We start from the raw sequence: 18,830 nt of genomic DNA, 5'->3' as shown, positions 1-18,830 counted from the left end.
TTCTACTTTCCCTCCATTAAAACAAGGAAATATAGTGGTTTATATAAATGCCGTCAAGTGGCTATTCATGCACCAATAGTCAGCTGATAATAGATTCAGTTTACTATTACTACTAAAGATGGCCAATTGAAAGTTTTGCCTCCTCTTTAGCTTCTTCAGCTTTAGGCAAATGTTGTTGACCAAAGGCTAGTTTAATGTTCATAGCTACAATAGAAAGTAACACCTCTTATGCGGTCGTAGGTCATATCCAAATGTGACTGACACTTAGCAAGCTATAAAAAATATTTTTAAAAACCCGTTTCACAACATATATCATCATAGACTAACCCTATGCAATACAATGGACTATATCCATTCCAACTAGATATGGCAAAACAAGGTGGCTATGTTTTACAGGTAGTCCACCATTTTGGTTTGTCTTTATTCACAAGTAGCGTAGGTATAACCCTCTTTATCTTCTACAATCGTCATGTCCTTCATCTTGATGTCTTCTGCTTCCCCCGATACCCTTTCTTCTACCACCACACGCCTGGAGTACTCATGCTAAAATGGAAGAAGAAAAAATATTGTGATTAACATTAACAATGATGCGATTTAGGGATTTGCAGGTTTCATCTACGAATTTTGGTCTTATGCCATTACTTTGACCAAAGACGGTACGAAGTCATTACTATGTCCTATTTACCACCAACCAAGTTTGAAGTGCAAGACCTTTACAGTTTAAGAGCAGCTTGCTACACAGTTTCTTTGTTAACTTTGAAACTCAACTGATCTTGGAAATGTAATACAATGTAGAAATTAAAAGTATGATAACTTAGACGAAATAAGTGGGGTTTTTTTTTTAAATAAAAACCCAAAGTTCTGGGTTTAATGACCTCTGACGGTTGACCCTAAAACGTCAACGGCAAAGGTCAATCAAAACTTGCAGTCCACTGTTCTTATGGTTAAAGAGAAGTTTGCAACACAATTTGAAGTCTGCAGTTTTCGAACATGGCAAGAAACATTTATGTAAGTTTTGTGAAAGCTAAAGTTAGTTTAATGAACTTCTATCTGACCAGACGTCCCGATATCTGGGGACAGTCCCCATATTTCATGCGTCATCCCCGGAGTGTCCACGGAATTGCCCCCGCATTTATGTGTCTTCCCTGGAATATCCATGAAGTTTTTTGAAATACCATGGATATTTCAAGTTTCCTTGATTGGCCTCCTCAGCTTGAACTTAGACTGAGCTGTGACTGTTTACAACTAGGCTACATACATACATCTCATGCATGACTCACAGATAAAGCTAGGCAACCCAGATCGCTGAATAATTTCATAGCCTGTAATTAACATTGGAGCAATTTTGGAAACCTAGACAACCAAAATACTGAGTGGCCATCAAAATGCCTTTTTTTTCAAAGTACAGTGTATGTATATTAACCCTTGATGTCCACATGTCCCCGGATCTCCTGGAAAAAAACTATGGTCACCTTATTCCACTGTGAACCCTTGACTGAATGACGTCATTTAACAAGGAAGCTCAGTAGGCCTCACAGAGGCATACGCACACCAGATCTGATGCCGTTAATAAAACATCCTTTCGTCCAAATTTGGTCAAATCATTGTGGGAGACATTTGTGGAGAAGCAAAGTGGGGGCAGTGGGAAGGGGTTGGTATTGGTTGAACTGGGGAAAAGAGTTTGTTTGCAAACCGATGCAAATCTAATTTCTTGCCTCGACGATCTGAATGGAGCGGAGCTGAAGAGGTGGACCTTGTCACCTACACCCACTCGCTCGCGCCATCAACTGTCAGAGATCCAAACAGTGAATGAATCATGCATGTTTAGTGCACAGGAAACCGCCAAAAAAAATCCACTTTACTACCGGATTCGTCCATTTGGGACATATCAGACGAAGGTAGGAATCGAACCCCCGATCTTAGGTCACGAACCGAAGTCCGTACCACTCGACCACAGTGATTCACTGGTATGTGAATGCGTATAAATTGGTTTTGTATAACTTTTTTTGAGGGCGAATGACCAAAGTGTTATGACTGTACAGAATGCACCCCTGGTGATTTGAATCTGACAATTTACACAGAATAACCATTCTTTATAGGCAAGCCAAGCCGTAACTAAGAAATTAATGTGTAGCAAGTGGTATGACAGATATATAGTAAATAAAGAACAACACACCAGGAAGTGGAATACGGTCGAATAATTAATCACTTTAGGAGCGGAAATTAGCTAGATTATTATCTTAAGATTGGAACACTCCTTGTTTCTTCTTCAGACAAATCACCATTTTGAAAAGAAAACAAATTCCTATCTTTACGTTCAGACGAAATTCTATCTTACCTGTGTGGTTTCGATTGGGGTGACATAGGTCTCGCAGTAAGTAGGGTTGGAGTTGGAGCCAGGGGGTAGTTTGGTGGACGGAATCGTCTTTCCTCCCTTAGCGCAGTAGTAGGCCAAATAAGCAAACACGAGTATGAAGACAAATAGGAGCAAGGATAAAGCCACATCGAAGACTAAATACATCCACGAGGGGAAACCTTCTTCTAATCCTAAACGAAAAATGCAAAGAAAACATCCACGCATTATTATGAAAAATAAATCTCGATGTACTTAATTGACATTCTGACAAAGTAGAAATAAACACATTTGCTATGTATATATATATATATTTAAGGAGATAATGTTATCATGTAAGATTTTGTTAATACTAACTTCAATATGGTAATAGTCCTCTAACGTATTCCCAGAGCATTCGTCATTCAGCAGCGGCTGCATATAGACTTACCTTTACAGATGACCCCAAGGTCATTATCATGCTTCCAGGAATTAATTGTCAGGGACGAGTAGGACAAGTCTATGTCAATGCCCTTCCTTTTACTTCTGTCACAGTCAAGGATTGACTCTGCCTCCTTAGGACACTTAATGTTCCATTCCGGTGAGTTGAGGGGCCCAAGATGCTCTGTGGATTTAATCGATTCTGCTGGACCGTGAAATCCTTGTTGTCTACATACCACCGTGGTTGAAGCCTCATCAAATTCGATTGTGGAAATAGTTCCCCACTCATCCTCTAAGAAAACTTCTACGTGTCCCTCGCGAGGATTATCTGACACGATGCGAATATCTATACGAATGTAGAAGACATAGTACATAATAGGACTAAATATATTACTGCACTACTTAACATATACAATTTAATGATTGGTCATTGCTGCGACACAGACTCGAACACACTTTTCTGTGACTAGTAGTGTCGTTTTTGGATTCCAAGTTACATTGAACTGGATCCAGCTATCTGCGTTTATTTCATTCTGACCACCAACTGCTTTATTCATCTGAACACATCATTATATGAAAATATGTCCAACCCCATCCCACTCCTCCTCCCCTCCCACTCCCCCTCCCACTCCCCCTCCGACTCCCCTCCCACTCCCTAATGTTAACAAATGTAAGTGTGAACTCTAGCTGAGTACCCTGTACTTATTTTTCATTTGAGGTCACGAGGGGCCATTTTCTTAAAACGTAATAAGTGTTACTCCTCCTAGCGCGTTCGTTCAAATTTGCTGAATAGTTGTGGATATAATGCTTGTACGGTGGTAAACCAAGTTTTTCAGAAACTTCTTGTTGTCGTCGTGTGAGGGCCCAAAACATGGCCGCCTTCTGTAAATTTTTCAGTTATGTATAAATGTAGGCCACATATCATATTCAATGGTCAAGAAATTTGTTTGCCAATTTTTTAGTATTCATAACCAGTATGCGTTATGGTTTGTGAGTAGCAAACTGCCTTACATCTTAATTTTCCCGTCATTTTCGGAAATAATTCCACCCGTGGGAGACTTGATAAAGTCAAATATTTATCTGCTATTCATGCTTGCTATGTAGTTCATTGTCATTCTCTCTAAAAGGACTACTTGGCAGTTATGCAATTTTAACTTTTCAATAGTTTGTGTGTGGGATACTCCTTGTGAGAATGGCCTATAGTTGGAGCCGATTCCGATTTCTGTTCTTTAAGGTTTCTTTGTGGTACGTCGGTCGGAAACAAGTAACATAGTTTAGTAGAAAAAAGGATCAGGAGGGACACTTAAGTCCCCATCAAGGACCCTATAAAGAGAGGGGAAAAACTGAAGACACAAACACTCAGACCCGATTACAATGCTTAAAGTGCTTGTCCAAAGCATTCTTAAACCCATTGACACTACTTGCAACAGTTGTAACCGCCTATAATAAAGAACCCTCTTTAAGGAACTAATCATCCTAGTAACTCTCCTCTGGACCTTTTCAAGTACTTCCTTATCCTTCGCAAAATAAGGGTTCCAAGCCTGCACAGCATACTCCAGATGAGGCCTAACCAACTGCTTATAAAGCCTAACTACGATGTCCTCTTTCAGAAAACTGAAGTTCCTCTTGATCATACCTAAAACCCTATTACCTCTTTTAGCAGCTTCAAGACAATGTTTGGAAGGTTGCAGAGACGAGTCAATGTAGATACCTAGGTCTCTTTCAACATAGACCTCCTGTAACTCCACACCATTTAGATTGTGTGTAAACTTTTGGTTACTACTACCAATGTGCATTACCTTACATTTATCAATATTAAAAAGCATTTGCCACCCCTGACCAGGAAAAAATCTTATCTAAATCCGTTTGAAATTTCTCAGAATCGCTTCTGGAAGAGACCTCAGAATACAATTTGGTGTCATTAGCAAACTTTTTAGCTGTACACAAAATATCTCCGTCGATGTCATTTATATAGGCAACAAACAACAGGGGACCTAATACAGACCCTTGTGGAATCCCACTAGTAACGCTTTGCCAAGAAGAAGCACAGCCATTAATTACCACCCTCTGTTCCCTATTACCAAGCCAATTCCCGATCCAAGACAGTAAATTCCCTATGACACCCATGCTCTTCAGCCTAAGTAAAAGACGCTGGTGGGGAACTTTATCAAAGGCCTTCTGGAAATCCAGGAACACAACATCTACAGACCTCTGCCTATTTAGTGAGTTTGTTACATCTTCCATAAACTCAAGGATAATAGTGAGTCAAGACCTTTTTTGACAAAAGCCATGCTGAGACTCTCTGATCAAAGACTGACTGCTGAAGTGACAGACCAAAGACTTTTTAACAATAGACTCCATGACCTTGCAAACTACACTAGTGAGACTAACGGGCCTATAATTACAGGGCTTAGTCTTATCACCCTTCTTGAAAATTGGAGTAATATTAGCACATCTCCAGTCCCTAGGAACATAACCTTCATCCATAAATTTACTAAAAATCAACGAGAGTGGAACGCAGAAATAGTGTGCAAAAGTGTTCAACAAATACGGATGGATTGCATCCGGTCCAGAAGCTTTAGAAACATTTAGACGAAGCAGCTCCTTTAAGACAACGTCATCCGAAAATAAGACCGTATCCAGTTTAGGCCTATCACTGTCCCACTGAAAATCTGGAATACTACTCCTATCTTCCCTTGTGAAAACCGACACAAAGTAGTCGTTCAAAAGATCTGCTAGATCCTGACTATCAGTAACTATCTTATCAGCCTGTGGTGCCCTAAGGGAAACAATTGCATCTTTAACTTTTTGCTTTGACCTGACATAAGAAAAGAAGGCCTTTGGGTTATCCTTAACTTTTAGAGCAATGCTTTTTTCGAAATTCAATTATGCATCAGAGACTAAGCATTCTACCTTCAGCTGATGAATTTTAAACTTGGCCAAAAGAGATTCAGATTTAGTCCTCCTAAACAACTTCCACATTCTACGTTTTTGCCTAATTGCACATCTAACTTTCTTATTCATCCAGTGAGGCATACTGCTTTTACGACGACGATTCTTCCACGGAACATGATTTTCCATAATGACCTTTAATTTATCAGCAAAACAAATCCAAGACTGAGAAGCACTCATATCACTAAACAAATGAATCCAATTTGTACCCTTTAGTAAAGTTTCAATTGCCTCTGTATCTGATCTCGAAAAATCAGGGACTATTTCCTTGCTAACAGAACTTACGACCTTGCAAACAACATCAACAGCTAGTATATCATGATCACTAGTTCCTAGTTTTCCTAGACCGGTCAAATCAACAACATTGCTTGGATTAGAACTCAAAACAAGATCCAGGATGTTATCCCCCCTAGTAGGGAAAGTAACATGTTGATGTAAAAAGCAATCTTGCACAACGTCTACAAAATTACTACCTTTCCTACTACTAGAACCATCTATCCAATTAATGTCAGGAAAATTAAAGTCGCCCATTATAACAACATCACCTTTAGCAGCCTTTCTAATTGAATCAAACAGCACGACATCATTATCATCGCTGCTGTTAGGAGAGCGGTAAACAACACCCACAGTGATAACGTCCCTGGACCTCTTGGAGTTGTTTGTGGACAACTCGCACCAGACAGAATTAACAAGAGACCCTTGCAACTGAAATTTCTCAACACTTACAATGTCATCCCTAACATACAGTAAAACTCCCCCACCAACCCCATTATGAGTATCCCTTCTGTCCTGACGATACACAACATACCCCGGGTGAGAAACCTCAGCACTATCAATGTCCTCCCTTAACCAAGACTCGGTGATACCAAACACATCCGGTTTCAGATCTTCGAGAAGCACAGTAAATTCAGCAAAATTTTTACGAATACTTCTAGCATTGGTAAAGACAATCTTCAGCTTATCCCTGAAACTATGTACCTTAGCATGTCTCCTAAAGTTAGAACTATGACTATCACTTTTCTTGCTCTCAAAACGCCTATAATCGCCTCCACTAGGAACATAATTCCTTATCCAAACTAATTCCTGACTTCATCGCCCCCCAATTTAGTTTAAACATAGCTGTTCAACAGAGTAATTCACCATCCTACCAAACAACGAGGCCCCAGTATTAGCTAAGTGCAAACCATCCCTGGCGAACAGATCCCTTCTACCCTGGAAAGATGACCACATATCAACAAAAGTGAAGCCGAAGTCGGCACACAGACTATGCAATAAACCATTCAAAGTTACAATCTTTTCTGACAGAACCTTGTTGTCAAATCTTGGCAACAAACTACATATGACAACTTTAGCCCGAGTTGATGCTAGTCGACACATCAATTCGTGGTACCTAGACTGAATAATGTTTTGCGACTCCTTCTGCACATTATTGGTGCCTATCTGGACTACAACCACCTCCTCATCTGACACGATTTTGTTCACCCTTTTAGAGACATCCTGCATTTTAGCACCTGGCAAACATACCCTGACCCTTTTTGCTTGATCCGCCCTGCAGAACTCTCGGTCTACATACCGTACTATTGAATCCCCACACAATACCATTCTTCCTTTCGACTTCTCCTGTCCCCACTTACCGCTGTTTACAACCACACTACCATCTTCTATCACATCACAATCACCACGCACTTCGTCCACTACTAGCCACTCACTATTTCCCTCCTGGGAGACTTCATTCCCATCATCAACATCACGCAACTCCTCCACAGGTAACACGTCAAAACCATTACAAGTTGGAACAACCTCGCAACAATCCCTTTCAGCAACTGCACTTCTCACAGCCCTACTATTCCCGACTTCCGTCCATACACAACTACAGCTTTTCAATAGCTCCTCTAATTCCTTAAGTTTCACACACTTATCGCAAACAAACACAATAGCTTCACTAGACGCTGATTTAAAATCACATTCCAAGCCAGAAATCTCAAACTCAATCCACATATTACACGCATCACAGCAGACTAAACGATCAGGCACCGCCATAACGAAAATACTAAGTCAAAGAAAAAAAACAGCGTACACAGAAAATCGAACACACGACGGGCAGCTTAGGCTAAACAGAGACTATACACTGAACGATAGGATACACTGACGCTACAGACCTAAAACCACGGACAGAACTGAAACAAGACAAAAAAAGCTCAGATTGAACACAAAAACATGCAGAATGAAAGTTTCAGACAATAAATAACGAATACACTGAAGCACAGAAAACCCGCGATCACAGAAAATCGATACTCACGATTAGCAGCTTAGGCTCAACATAGACTATACACTGAACGATAGGATACACTGACGCTACAGACCTTAAACCACGGACAGCACCGACACAAGACAAAAAACAGCACAGATTGAACAAAAAATATGCAGAATGACAGGAACAGACGAAAATAACTCCAAATAAACAACAAAACGAATCACAAGGTGTTTGATAAAAAAAACGATCCCAAAAATAAACGAAATGCAAGAGCTCCGAAAAAGTACGTGTATACGCTTCAACGAAAATTATTAAAAAACATGTCGTTTTATTGTTGTGTTTGGGTGCAATTTTTCGTGAGCAGTTTTGGGTTAGCACAATTCAAAAGCTATATTCACAAAATTTTTGTACATATAGCAGAGCAATTCCTTTTAAACGTTTTCGTTTTATTATTGCAGGAATGAAAACTACGAAGTACATATACTGTTGGTCCCTTTTTTTTTGGCAATTGGGCATAGTTTATCCTTAGTAATAAGTAAAACGATCTATTGCATAAATTAAGTTCGTGACAGTGTTTCCACTTAGAAGGCAATTCCCCGAATAACGGCAATATCGGAAAATATTACTGGGACCAAGAAGGGTTAGAGTTAGGGGATAGGGTTACGGGTCGGGTTCGAATATGCCCTACATTAATCAGGGCGAACAACCGTTGAAATCAGTCCATTTTGAAAAATAGTCAGAATATACAGTGGCGCGATTCGGGGAATTTCATTTCTGAAATGTGGAAACACTGTTTATTGATCAAATATCACACATTCGTAACTCCCTTGTGGAACAATGGTTGTCCATTTACGAAATCAGACGATACGCACCATATCCTATCTAAATTATCTAAGGCATCAGCGTACTGACGCCATGTCAAGTATAGTGCAGTGCGATATTGTTTTTGTTATCATATCGTTTCTACAGTGCTAGCTAAGATAGTACTGTTTTATACTGTACAACTACTCCTAACACCTTTTTCAATCATGTCACCGTTTTAGGGATTTTATCAATCGTATTCGAGGTCATGAGTCATCTGAAGTCAACAGGACAATACAGCGAAAACTTCTACCTACATCTCATATCTCAAGAATGGAAACATGTTAGTTACCCATTCTGAGTCAGACAAACCCCTTGATATTACTTAACGCCAAAGTCATGTGACTTTAACTGACCCAAATGGGAAACCGTTGTGACCACCATAGCTAAGGAAATGTAAACGTGACAAGTCTCCTACTTCCGGAGAGAAGAGAGTAAAAGAAATTACACAACTGATATGGGTAAACTTTTTTGTGCAAAAATTAAGATGTAGTTTATTGTTACTTTCTGTTGGACAAACAAGCTTGATTTGCCCAATGTTGTGCAAAAACCAGCATTTTTGCGCCATTAATATACTGGTACTCTGCGCGATGTGCATGCATCATGAGTAGATCGTATATAGTGAACGTGTTATAACTTACACAATGGCTGACGAATTTGTTAGCGCAGCACTCAAGAGGTGGGAAATGCCAGAGTTATGTGCTACATTTGAAGGTGAGCGTAAAGAAAAACAATCCTCTGCTTGGTGTGTGCATCGAACACTGCGATCTCTACATATCAGTGGTATCGAATGATCGTTCGTTCTCTCGGTGCTACGTGTAGGCTATACCAGGCATACGTAAAGGCTACTAATACTAATTGTATTTCCAGCATAGTTGTATGACGTTAGGCTAGCTTGTAGTGAAGCGATTGACAAGCCCCACAGGCGCGCCCGCAAGTGTGTAACTAGGCCTAAGTTACTCACATTGTATTAACGTTGCGAACGCCTGTGTAATGCAGATCCTTGTCAACTTACGGTAAGCTATGCGTATGCACCAGGTCTCTCTAGCCTATATCTTGGCTAGACAAGGTTTCATTGTAGCACATTTTCGTTGTAAATCATAAATTGTACTCCCTTTTTTTCTTTTAAGTTTTATACGGCAAATGACCACATGAACCCTTATTAGCTTAACGTTAGACCTAGCCTGTCATAACTTAGGCCTAATGTTAGACTTACACGTACGTTGTTAATGCTAGTAGTAGTACGTACATACAGTAGTATAATAATGGACCTTTCGAAGTTCGAACACTTTAGCACTAAAATGCTCCAGAATTGTATCTGTTCACACTTCTTTTAAGATGATTCTATCGATGGCAGAAGAAACATTCTCGTTAGAAAAAAAAGTCGCTTCATAGGTTTCGTCAAATTGATCCTATTGTATTTGTGCCATGGTGAAATTATGCATCGTTAGGGGTGTCCGAACTTCGAGGGTTTTTCAAACTTCAAAGTAGCCTAAGTTAGGCCTGGCATTCAATGAGTTCTAGGCTATAATAATATTAGTATAGCATAGAACATCAGCGCTAGTTATGTTATAGACCTATAATGCTGTTTGCATATTTTTTCTTTCCTACAGGTAGAACAGGACTTCGAATTATTACAAAAACCAACTGCCGACAAATTATACAACAGAGTGGGATATTTGACAATGGACATTTTGTGCTATACAGGCGATCACCCCAAACTGGCCGAACTTTTTGCATTTAGAGAAGACGTTGGATGCACTGACTGATGGTAAGCCAAATTTATTGTATAGTCATGGCCTGTGAATTCATAGCTAGCTTCATTCAGAGCTTATGCCATGAAAATATAGTTTCTCTTTCCGGTATGTCTGTAAAGATGGGTCAATATTTGGATTAACCTTCAAAATATGTTTTTGGTGGTTTGTTACTTTTTAAAAATCTATCAAAATCAACTGATCTGAAAGGACCAAATCAGCTTGTTAATGTCAAATGGTGGCTTCTGAACCTTTCTGCAAACTTTCTCCAAACATTGCACTCAATATGATTAACTGGCTACTATTTTATTTGTAGTCGCGTTCGGGTTTGTGTGTGGTTGAAGTGAGACCCAGCCCTGTTATAATATTAACTCAATGACAGTCACTTGGACATGTATCAGTGTTGTTTGTAGGTTCCACATAGGGTTTGAATAATTCCTGTTGATTTCTCAACAAGTGAAATGTTTTTTTGACAGCAGGAGTAATGACTGAAAACCTCATTATTAGCCTTGTTTACTCATTAATGCTCAATTGAATATAATATTTGGATTAATTCTACTGTCGATAAGCACAAACTTGAAAATGGCCAATGAGATGGATTCCTTATGTGTATACTTTTCCAATGCTGAGGAAAAGAAATTAGCTTGTTGTGTTGTGTACTCTTCTCAAGATGTTTTATGAGCAGGAAGATTAAACATGTTAAAACGTCTAGAAGTTGATTTTTCCAAAAATCTTTGGACAATTGTATTGAGATTTTAGTACGACTGTGTCAATGAAAGGTTAGCACATACTATGGGCTTTTTCATTTTTTTCCTTCAAAATCTTATAAAATTTGGCTTGAAATTCGTGTGTAGGGTAGGTAATTAAGTCTTCTAATACAAATGTGTAGTCCCCCTATGAGTACACCTGCCACATTAACTTTCATGTTGCTGTTATTAATGTGTATGAGCATAAAGTTGTGGAGCATATTTAGGGCGGTGTAGATCCCATGAATTTTATCCTCAGTCCTTGAAGTTTTATATGGTCAGACTATAGTGTGCCTTATTAATGTTTTTGTCGTTTGTACCGGCAAGCATTCTTATTTCTTGCCTTAATTTCTTTTACAGATGAAAAGAAGAACTTAGCTTTGTTTCTGTTGCCATTGCTTTTTCGAGGACGGGCAAAGAAAAGCGGATCTACTACGGTGACTAGTTGCCTTCAAGCATTCATAGACGATCAGCCAGTAAGCAAAATCATTAATTATATATATTTTTTTTTGGTATTCTTTTGGTGGTACACCTTTTGGTTCATACCAGCTCAGCTGAAAGTTTGTTTAACCTCATAAACTTGGTGTGTTGTTGTTTATAGTGAGCAGAAGAATGCTACTTATTGTGCTAGTGGTGAAAGGTCAGTTGAGGTTAACAAGGGCCAAACACTTAAAACCTTGTAAATATGCTAACTTAAAGAGTGAAAGTTAGATGAATCTCATATGTGATGCATATAGGTTTGCCAACATGAGTACATGAATCCCATTGATTATAGTAGAGGTCAGAGGTCATTAGAAGCCACCAGGGCATTTTTTTTTAAATTACACTAGTGATGAAATGGGGGAAGGTTCAATAAATTTCATCGTCGGTATTTAAACCCTGGTCATAATAATGAAGTGATCCGGTACTTGATAGTGCAAGGGAAAGGTCATTTGACATTAATGGGGTGGGCGTTACACTTTGAAAACCTTGTCAAGATAACTATGTTGACTTTCCTGACCTGTTTTTTTTCTTTTAATTATACTGGTCCACAGTATCATAGCATTGTGCAGAAGTCTTAAAACTCTGTCTATCCACCTGTTTTTGTTACATTTGATTTGCAACTCGATGAGTTTATTTTCTTTAATTTGCAGTCGGTGACAAGTGTTAGAGGACTACTGCAAGACAATATCGAAGGATGAGTGACCACAGCCATTCATTCTGTAATTAGGAGAGAGCAAAGGTTCCCCTCAGCATTTTTTTGTGATAATTGAGAGACATCCAATAATGCAATCCTCACTCCTAACGGCAGTAGACTATTTGTTTTAAAGTCATTATGTGTTGGACATTAACTTCCAAACTCAATGTAAGGGGGTTTGGGAGTTTTTTCATGCTGAGGTATATGAACTTGGTTTTATCAAAAGTCGTTCACTGAGTGCCTTCGTAGCAAACAGAAGTGTTTAAGGGTCAAAGTGTCTTGCAACAAACTTTTCAAATGATTTCTCGGTATTAACCTGACATGTTTACATTTTAAGGTTGCTTTAGTTTCATATATATTTACATATTAAAGGGAAATACTGTACCTACAAAAGATCTGTATTTTTTTTGGGGGGTGGGGGTAGATTTGTTATTGTATACAGTTGTGTAAAGTTGAGGCAGGGTTGGTATATCAAACAAACATTTAATTTTGTGTGTTTAACAGATCAGGTGCCAGCAGTGTCCCTATGATCACTTATAATTGTGATCTTGAAGCTGCTTTTATTTCTAGTATGTAGAATCAATGTGGGATGTGTAACCATTTTGGCTTTTGTTTGAAAAGATGTTTAAGTTTTACAGTTCATCAATCATCTAAGCACAATCAAAATGTTAGCAAAATATGCCTTGGCTTCTTGTTAAAGCAATTGCAGATACAATGGTGTATCAATATAAAATGGTTAGCTTCAATTGACTATATGTTGGAAATTATCAGTGATATTATATTCACTTATTAAGACCAGAGTTGCTTGAAAGAGACCAACATTAAGCTGTACATGATTGTGTGTTGCACCTGTACCTTGTGTAGTTGATGTCAACATACAGGAGGTCTTCTGTGGTCAACACATTTCAAGAACTGAATATAGTAAACAATGGCAAAATATGGATAGCTAATATTTTCAGCTTTAATATTGTTGATATGTGTTTATCCCCATTGTGAGTTTATGAAATTATTGCTTTGGATGGAAGTCACAGATCATTTAACTAGGTAAATAGAGGTCAAGCACTGAATGCTGTGAGAATTCATACTGGAAGAACAATCTGAAGTCGGCAAAGACCAGAAAAAATAAAAGTATGAAAAACATGTATTACTTGTTTGTTCTTTATCATTCTCTGTTTAAGCTTTATAACCTATTAAATAAACCCAGTTGTATGAAAAATGTTACAATCCAATGTTGGTATTGTATTAATTAACCAACCACTATTATTTTTAACTAGCTGTTGGGCAAGAATCATTGGGTAAAGAAAAATCCATTGGTAAAAGGTTTTACACAACCATTGGGCAAATCACTGACCAACATTGTTGGGTAAAGGCGTTGGGCAAAGGTGTTGGGCAAAGGTGTTGGGCAAAGGTGTTGGGTATTTATTTAACCGTTTGCTGGGCAAAATCACTAACCAACTTAGTTGGGCACTTTTTTGCCCAATATCAACCAGGAGGCATACGGACCCAACGGTTGTGTGAATAATTGCCCAGGTTGGGCAATAATTTGCCCAACAATTTTAAGAGTGTATGCTTATCGCTTTTGACTTCAACTGGGAGGATATTAAGGTTGTCGCTTCACGTCTATCACAGTTTGAAGTGACGGATGAACTAAACGGTAGTTGTGTAGTACAGTAATCTACTCTCTTCTATGTGATACGTCACTGTAACACATGCGGAAGCAGGATGTATCACGACTGAGCAATACATTCCAACTGGTATTATACATAGCAGTACCGGAAACTCCTGTTGTATTTAGCCAATGGGTCGAAGATCAATGTTCAACTTTGTGACACAAAGAGGAACAGAACTTCCAAGAGATTGTTTTCTACAAGATGTCTATGTCCGCTGTAAAATGGTTAATTTCGGGAATGATTCGTTAAGACTAGACACAGTTTACACTATCCGAAATGTTATTACATATCGTAGACATAGAGGAATGGCTACCCATGACGTTACATTTGACTTGTTTCATCCAGGATAACAACTCCCGTCTTCTAGGGGTTGAATAACTGGACAAAAGAAAAGACGTAAATTTCGGATGTATATCATCAGATGTTCAAGAATTATGTGACATCACAAACTAGAAACGTGGTTACGAATTTGTAAACTCACTCTCTACGTATGATGTCTGAGTGCCAAAGCTTTGACAGACGATGCATGTGTTGGTTTGACGAACCTCTTCGACAAAATGCATGTAAGCTTGAGAAAGGAAGAATCTGAGAATGTTTATTGTGTATTCGTGTTAGTCCTAAAATAATTGTGAATAATTAATACTGGTCATTAAAAGGCAAACCAAAAATTCCTCACTAACCATATTTTCGATTTCATATGCCTACGGACATTGGCATGTACGTATTATAAAATGTGTGGGCGAAGGGGCGGGTGGGGGGGGGGGCGGGGGATGAGTACTTCTCCGACTGATTTACATATAGGATGCGGACCATTATGTAAGATCCAGTGAAGAGTCAATGGTTATATATATGAGGGTGTGGCCCTGGGGTCACCGAAGGCGACGCCCATGTAGAGGAGCCGGGAATCCTTCTCCGGAAATAAATGCTGAGACATCAAATGGGCATTCTGAGGCATATTCAGACTATAAATAAGGTCTGTAATTCGCAAGGTTGTGCTAATAAATACTCATATTTTCTATGATGTGCACTGTGTAGCAAAATCACGTGACCTGAGCTTTCATCTCGACATCCATTCCGTCTTAAGGATTGTAGGTTAGCTAAATGTTACATGGACACCACAACAAGGTGAACTCGCAAAAGATGGTCGAGATGTAGTAAAATTGAACTTTTGATATCAAAGCAATGTATTTTCTTTCAGCAGTGCTCCAGTGCCGAATGAGTGCTAAACGTGGAGGCCCGTGTGGCATTGGAACTCGGGAACCCTTAAATGTGCTTAATTGATTTACTTATCACAAGAGAACATATATATTATAACCTGTTACGTGTGTATGATTCTGATAAATAACAAAGAAGTGTTTATAAATCTGTATTTGTGTCGTGGTGTTTGTTTCTGGCATCATTCGCTAGTTTGTGACAATAATCTCCGTGTTTTGCTATACATAACAACACATTAAAACATAGCTTGTCTACGCGTGCGCAATGTGTACCGTACGTTGATTTCGTTCATTCAACTGGTTCACCCAGGACTCTGTGGCTATGAGGTTTGGTTCTAACATATTTAGCGAAACGAATCACAACCATAACAGTCATGTCTTTGCATGAATGACACTTACTTGCCTTGTCATAGTATGTCGTATTTCTCTTATATCTAGCTTTTAAAAGAGTTGTAGACGAAGAGCCGAAACTAGTCTAAAGTTAGAATAGTCTAAATTTAAGAAATAGGGTATTTAGTTATACGAAACAGGAACAGGGTTTTCCCACGTAAGATATCTCTAACTTTGTACTCTGAAAGTCGAACGCAAACAAAAACACCATTTGTGGTGAGATGTGAAGAAATAACAAAATAGTCAACCTTTAATACCGAAATTTCTGCTTATATCTTAAATTTTGACTATGTGACGTTTTTACTACTGATGTCAAACGTTCGGCTTATTGCTATCGTACGTAAGTTAAGCAGCAGTTCATGCATTAACATCGTTCACAATCATCCTGTGTTATTGGTTTAAAGTCATCAGTAGCATAGTACTGTATATACATATTCACTCTAAAAACAGTCAACTTGGTTAAAAAATTAACCAATACCATAACCAACACTGGTCACGTATGTCAAATTCCACTTATTGATGATACTTTAACCAACACTCTTTTGTTAACGGCTTTATCCAGTTGTTGGGTAACATTTTTAACCAATAAAATAACTAGAAGTTTTTACCCAACAGTTGTAGGTTAAAAATAATTGTGTAAATTATGCCCATCATTGGTGAACTTTACAAATGTAGGGATCATTAAATTGGGAAATTAAAAATCATTATATTGGGCAATTACAACATTTAAATTAGGCAGTGGCTTTTACCATTACAAAAGGGTTGGGGAGTCAGATGAGCCTCCATTGCCCCAATATATATACATTGGCGAATGGAATTCATTGGACAGTGACGGAAGAGATCCTCAGTCCTCGTGGATGTTAATTAATGTAGTTGAAATAATCCTCAGTTTTGTGTTTTGTTCATGCAGGCCTTATTTGCAACAATCATTGGAATATAGCAATGCAAAGAGTAAAAAAAATCCTTGAAAAATATTGAGAAATTAACAAACAGTTACATGACAGAAGCCAGATGGATGACGTTTTGAGAACTTGTTTTTATTGAAAACAATAATCAGCTGTACCATATGAATAAAATACAAACATAAAAAAACACAAATGTGCTTGGATGTAAAAACTTCTAAGCTGTGCTCTATCAGAGCTTTAAGGTGACACAATATAAAAATCCTCTACTCTTCAAGAAGAACCTTATTCGTAGAAAACTTGTAACACTAAATATCTCACATATGTAACTATAGATCAATTAATGTATAAACAATATATCAATCTAAACATCAATCATGATCTGATAGATGTTGGTTTACCTTTACGTTCAGTTAATTAAGAATAACATTGAGTATCACTGACATGTGGTGTACACGATTATATTTAGAGACATATTTATGATATATGCAGTACTTTGCAGCCAGTGCATTGTTCTTATTTCCAGTATTTGAATTTATAGTATATATATCTTCACCATTAATAGAGATACATGTGTAGATGAAATTTAGCTACATTAAACCTTACTCACTCATGAAAGATCAGTTGAACAGATCGGGATTCCAATAAAAATTAATAAGGAAAGTTATGACTTATTTCATGTCCCTTCCAGATGATGCTATCGGGTTTGCGAATTATAAAATAGTAATATTATACAAACTTCTTGCTTACAATTATTATATGAGCTTCTTGCTTACAATTTCCTTTAAAGGCACTTCTTACTTTTCAGGACCAAGAATGCTCTAATACAACTTGGCACATTTGCCTCTTTGATTCATAAATCACATCTTGAATGAACTGCCAAACAAGACCACATGAAGGTTGATAAGCCCTGCCCAAAATGCACATTGGATTGAAACAGAAATATACAGCTTTTACAAGAGATTCGAGGAACTGACCTCTGTTCTAAAATAGCAAATGTCTGGGTAGGTACCAAGAGAGCTTCTTTGCATACAAAAGTGGCTGCAGTATTTTTCCTGGCATCAATATCCTTTGAACTTGTAGAATATCAGCCATGAATATCTTGCTTACAATTCTCTCCTTTTAAGCCACTACTTACTTTGAAAGGCCAAGAATGATCTAAAATCGCTTATGCACATGTGCTTCTTTGATTTCATAAATCACATTTTGAATGAACTGCCACACAAGACAGCATAAAGGTTGGTAAGCCATGTCCTAAATGTACATTGCTTTGAAACAGAAATCGATAGCTGTCAGAAGTGATTCTTGAGGGACTGGCATCCGTTCTAGAATAACAAACAGACAAAGAAAAGGAAGTGTTGTTGTCTTTACAAAATGTAAATTAAGGCTGTTTTGAGAACAAGATCAGATATATTACAGATAATTGGTCAAACCTGATCTTTTGGAAGTTCCTAGTGTGATGCTGGTAAAAGGTTCCAAGGAGTGATCAACATACAAAAGAAACTAAATCAGCTCAACTATGTGCACTGAACTAAGAAGCACTCTTACCAAAAGACAAACTCTCTAGGTTAAAGGCATTGAAGACTTGCCCCAAACCGCGCCTCGCGCTCTGAAAAAGTTATCTTTCCATTGCTTGCAAGTGAATTTTTCTTCTTGTCGCTACAAAATGATTTGCTCTCGCTGTTTCCTCCGAACATATATACACGTAACTTACACATATGACAAGTGTACATAAATACACAAAAAATCGATATCAAGTCAGCGCGAAATCAAATCTAAATTTTCCGTGGAATGGCAGATTTAGAAACAAATGCGGCAACCGAAGTTCAAAGTGATAGTGGTCCTTCACCAGGCAGTGAAATTGGGCTAGAATTAGAGTGCCCTTTCTCATATTCGAAGCAGAGAGTGAAGGCAATGATCATGCTCATATGGAACCGAACGTTGTGGGTGGACCTGGGATGTTACTGTTAGGCATAGAACCGTATCAGTTCGAGCCTGTAAAACGAGACGAAATTGAAGCTCCATAATATATCGAAGAAGAAAACCGTTCGGAACTATTACAAGGAGCATACAACGTGGTAAGAATTTTGTAACGAAAAAAAATATATAAAAAATCCAGTACATTCTTTGAATGTGT

General features: G+C 38.2%; 1 protein-coding gene and 1 long non-coding RNA gene across 2 annotated transcripts in view; one reads left to right on the top strand and one right to left on the bottom strand.

Moving 5' to 3' along the window:
• Positions 1 to 20: 20 nt before the first annotated feature.
• The window catches only part of LOC139978589 (uncharacterized), a 35,728-nt gene continuing 16,918 nt past the window's right edge, over positions 21 to 18,830 (bottom strand). Inside the window, exons 2-4 of the mRNA XM_071988931.1 lie at positions 2,784 to 3,119; positions 2,339 to 2,547; positions 21 to 543 (exon numbers count right to left, since the gene is read on the bottom strand). Coding sequence (XP_071845032.1) covers positions 421 to 543; positions 2,339 to 2,547; positions 2,784 to 3,119 — 668 coding nt within the window. The 3' untranslated portion in view covers positions 21 to 420. The remainder of the gene's footprint in view (positions 544 to 2,338; positions 2,548 to 2,783; positions 3,120 to 18,830) is intronic.
• On the top strand, positions 9,363 to 13,139 carry LOC139978700 (uncharacterized). Its single transcript, XR_011796994.1, has 4 exons — positions 9,363 to 9,856; positions 10,454 to 10,611; positions 11,701 to 11,816; positions 12,474 to 13,139. It is a non-coding gene; the product is annotated as an uncharacterized lncRNA (long non-coding RNA).

Source organism: Apostichopus japonicus, chromosome 13 (assembly GCF_037975245.1).
Source record: "Apostichopus japonicus isolate 1M-3 chromosome 13, ASM3797524v1, whole genome shotgun sequence".
NCBI lineage: Eukaryota > Metazoa > Echinodermata > Holothuroidea > Aspidochirotida > Stichopodidae > Apostichopus > Apostichopus japonicus.
The sequence above is the reverse complement of the archived record's forward strand: the minus strand, read 5'-3'. Positions and strand labels throughout refer to the sequence as shown.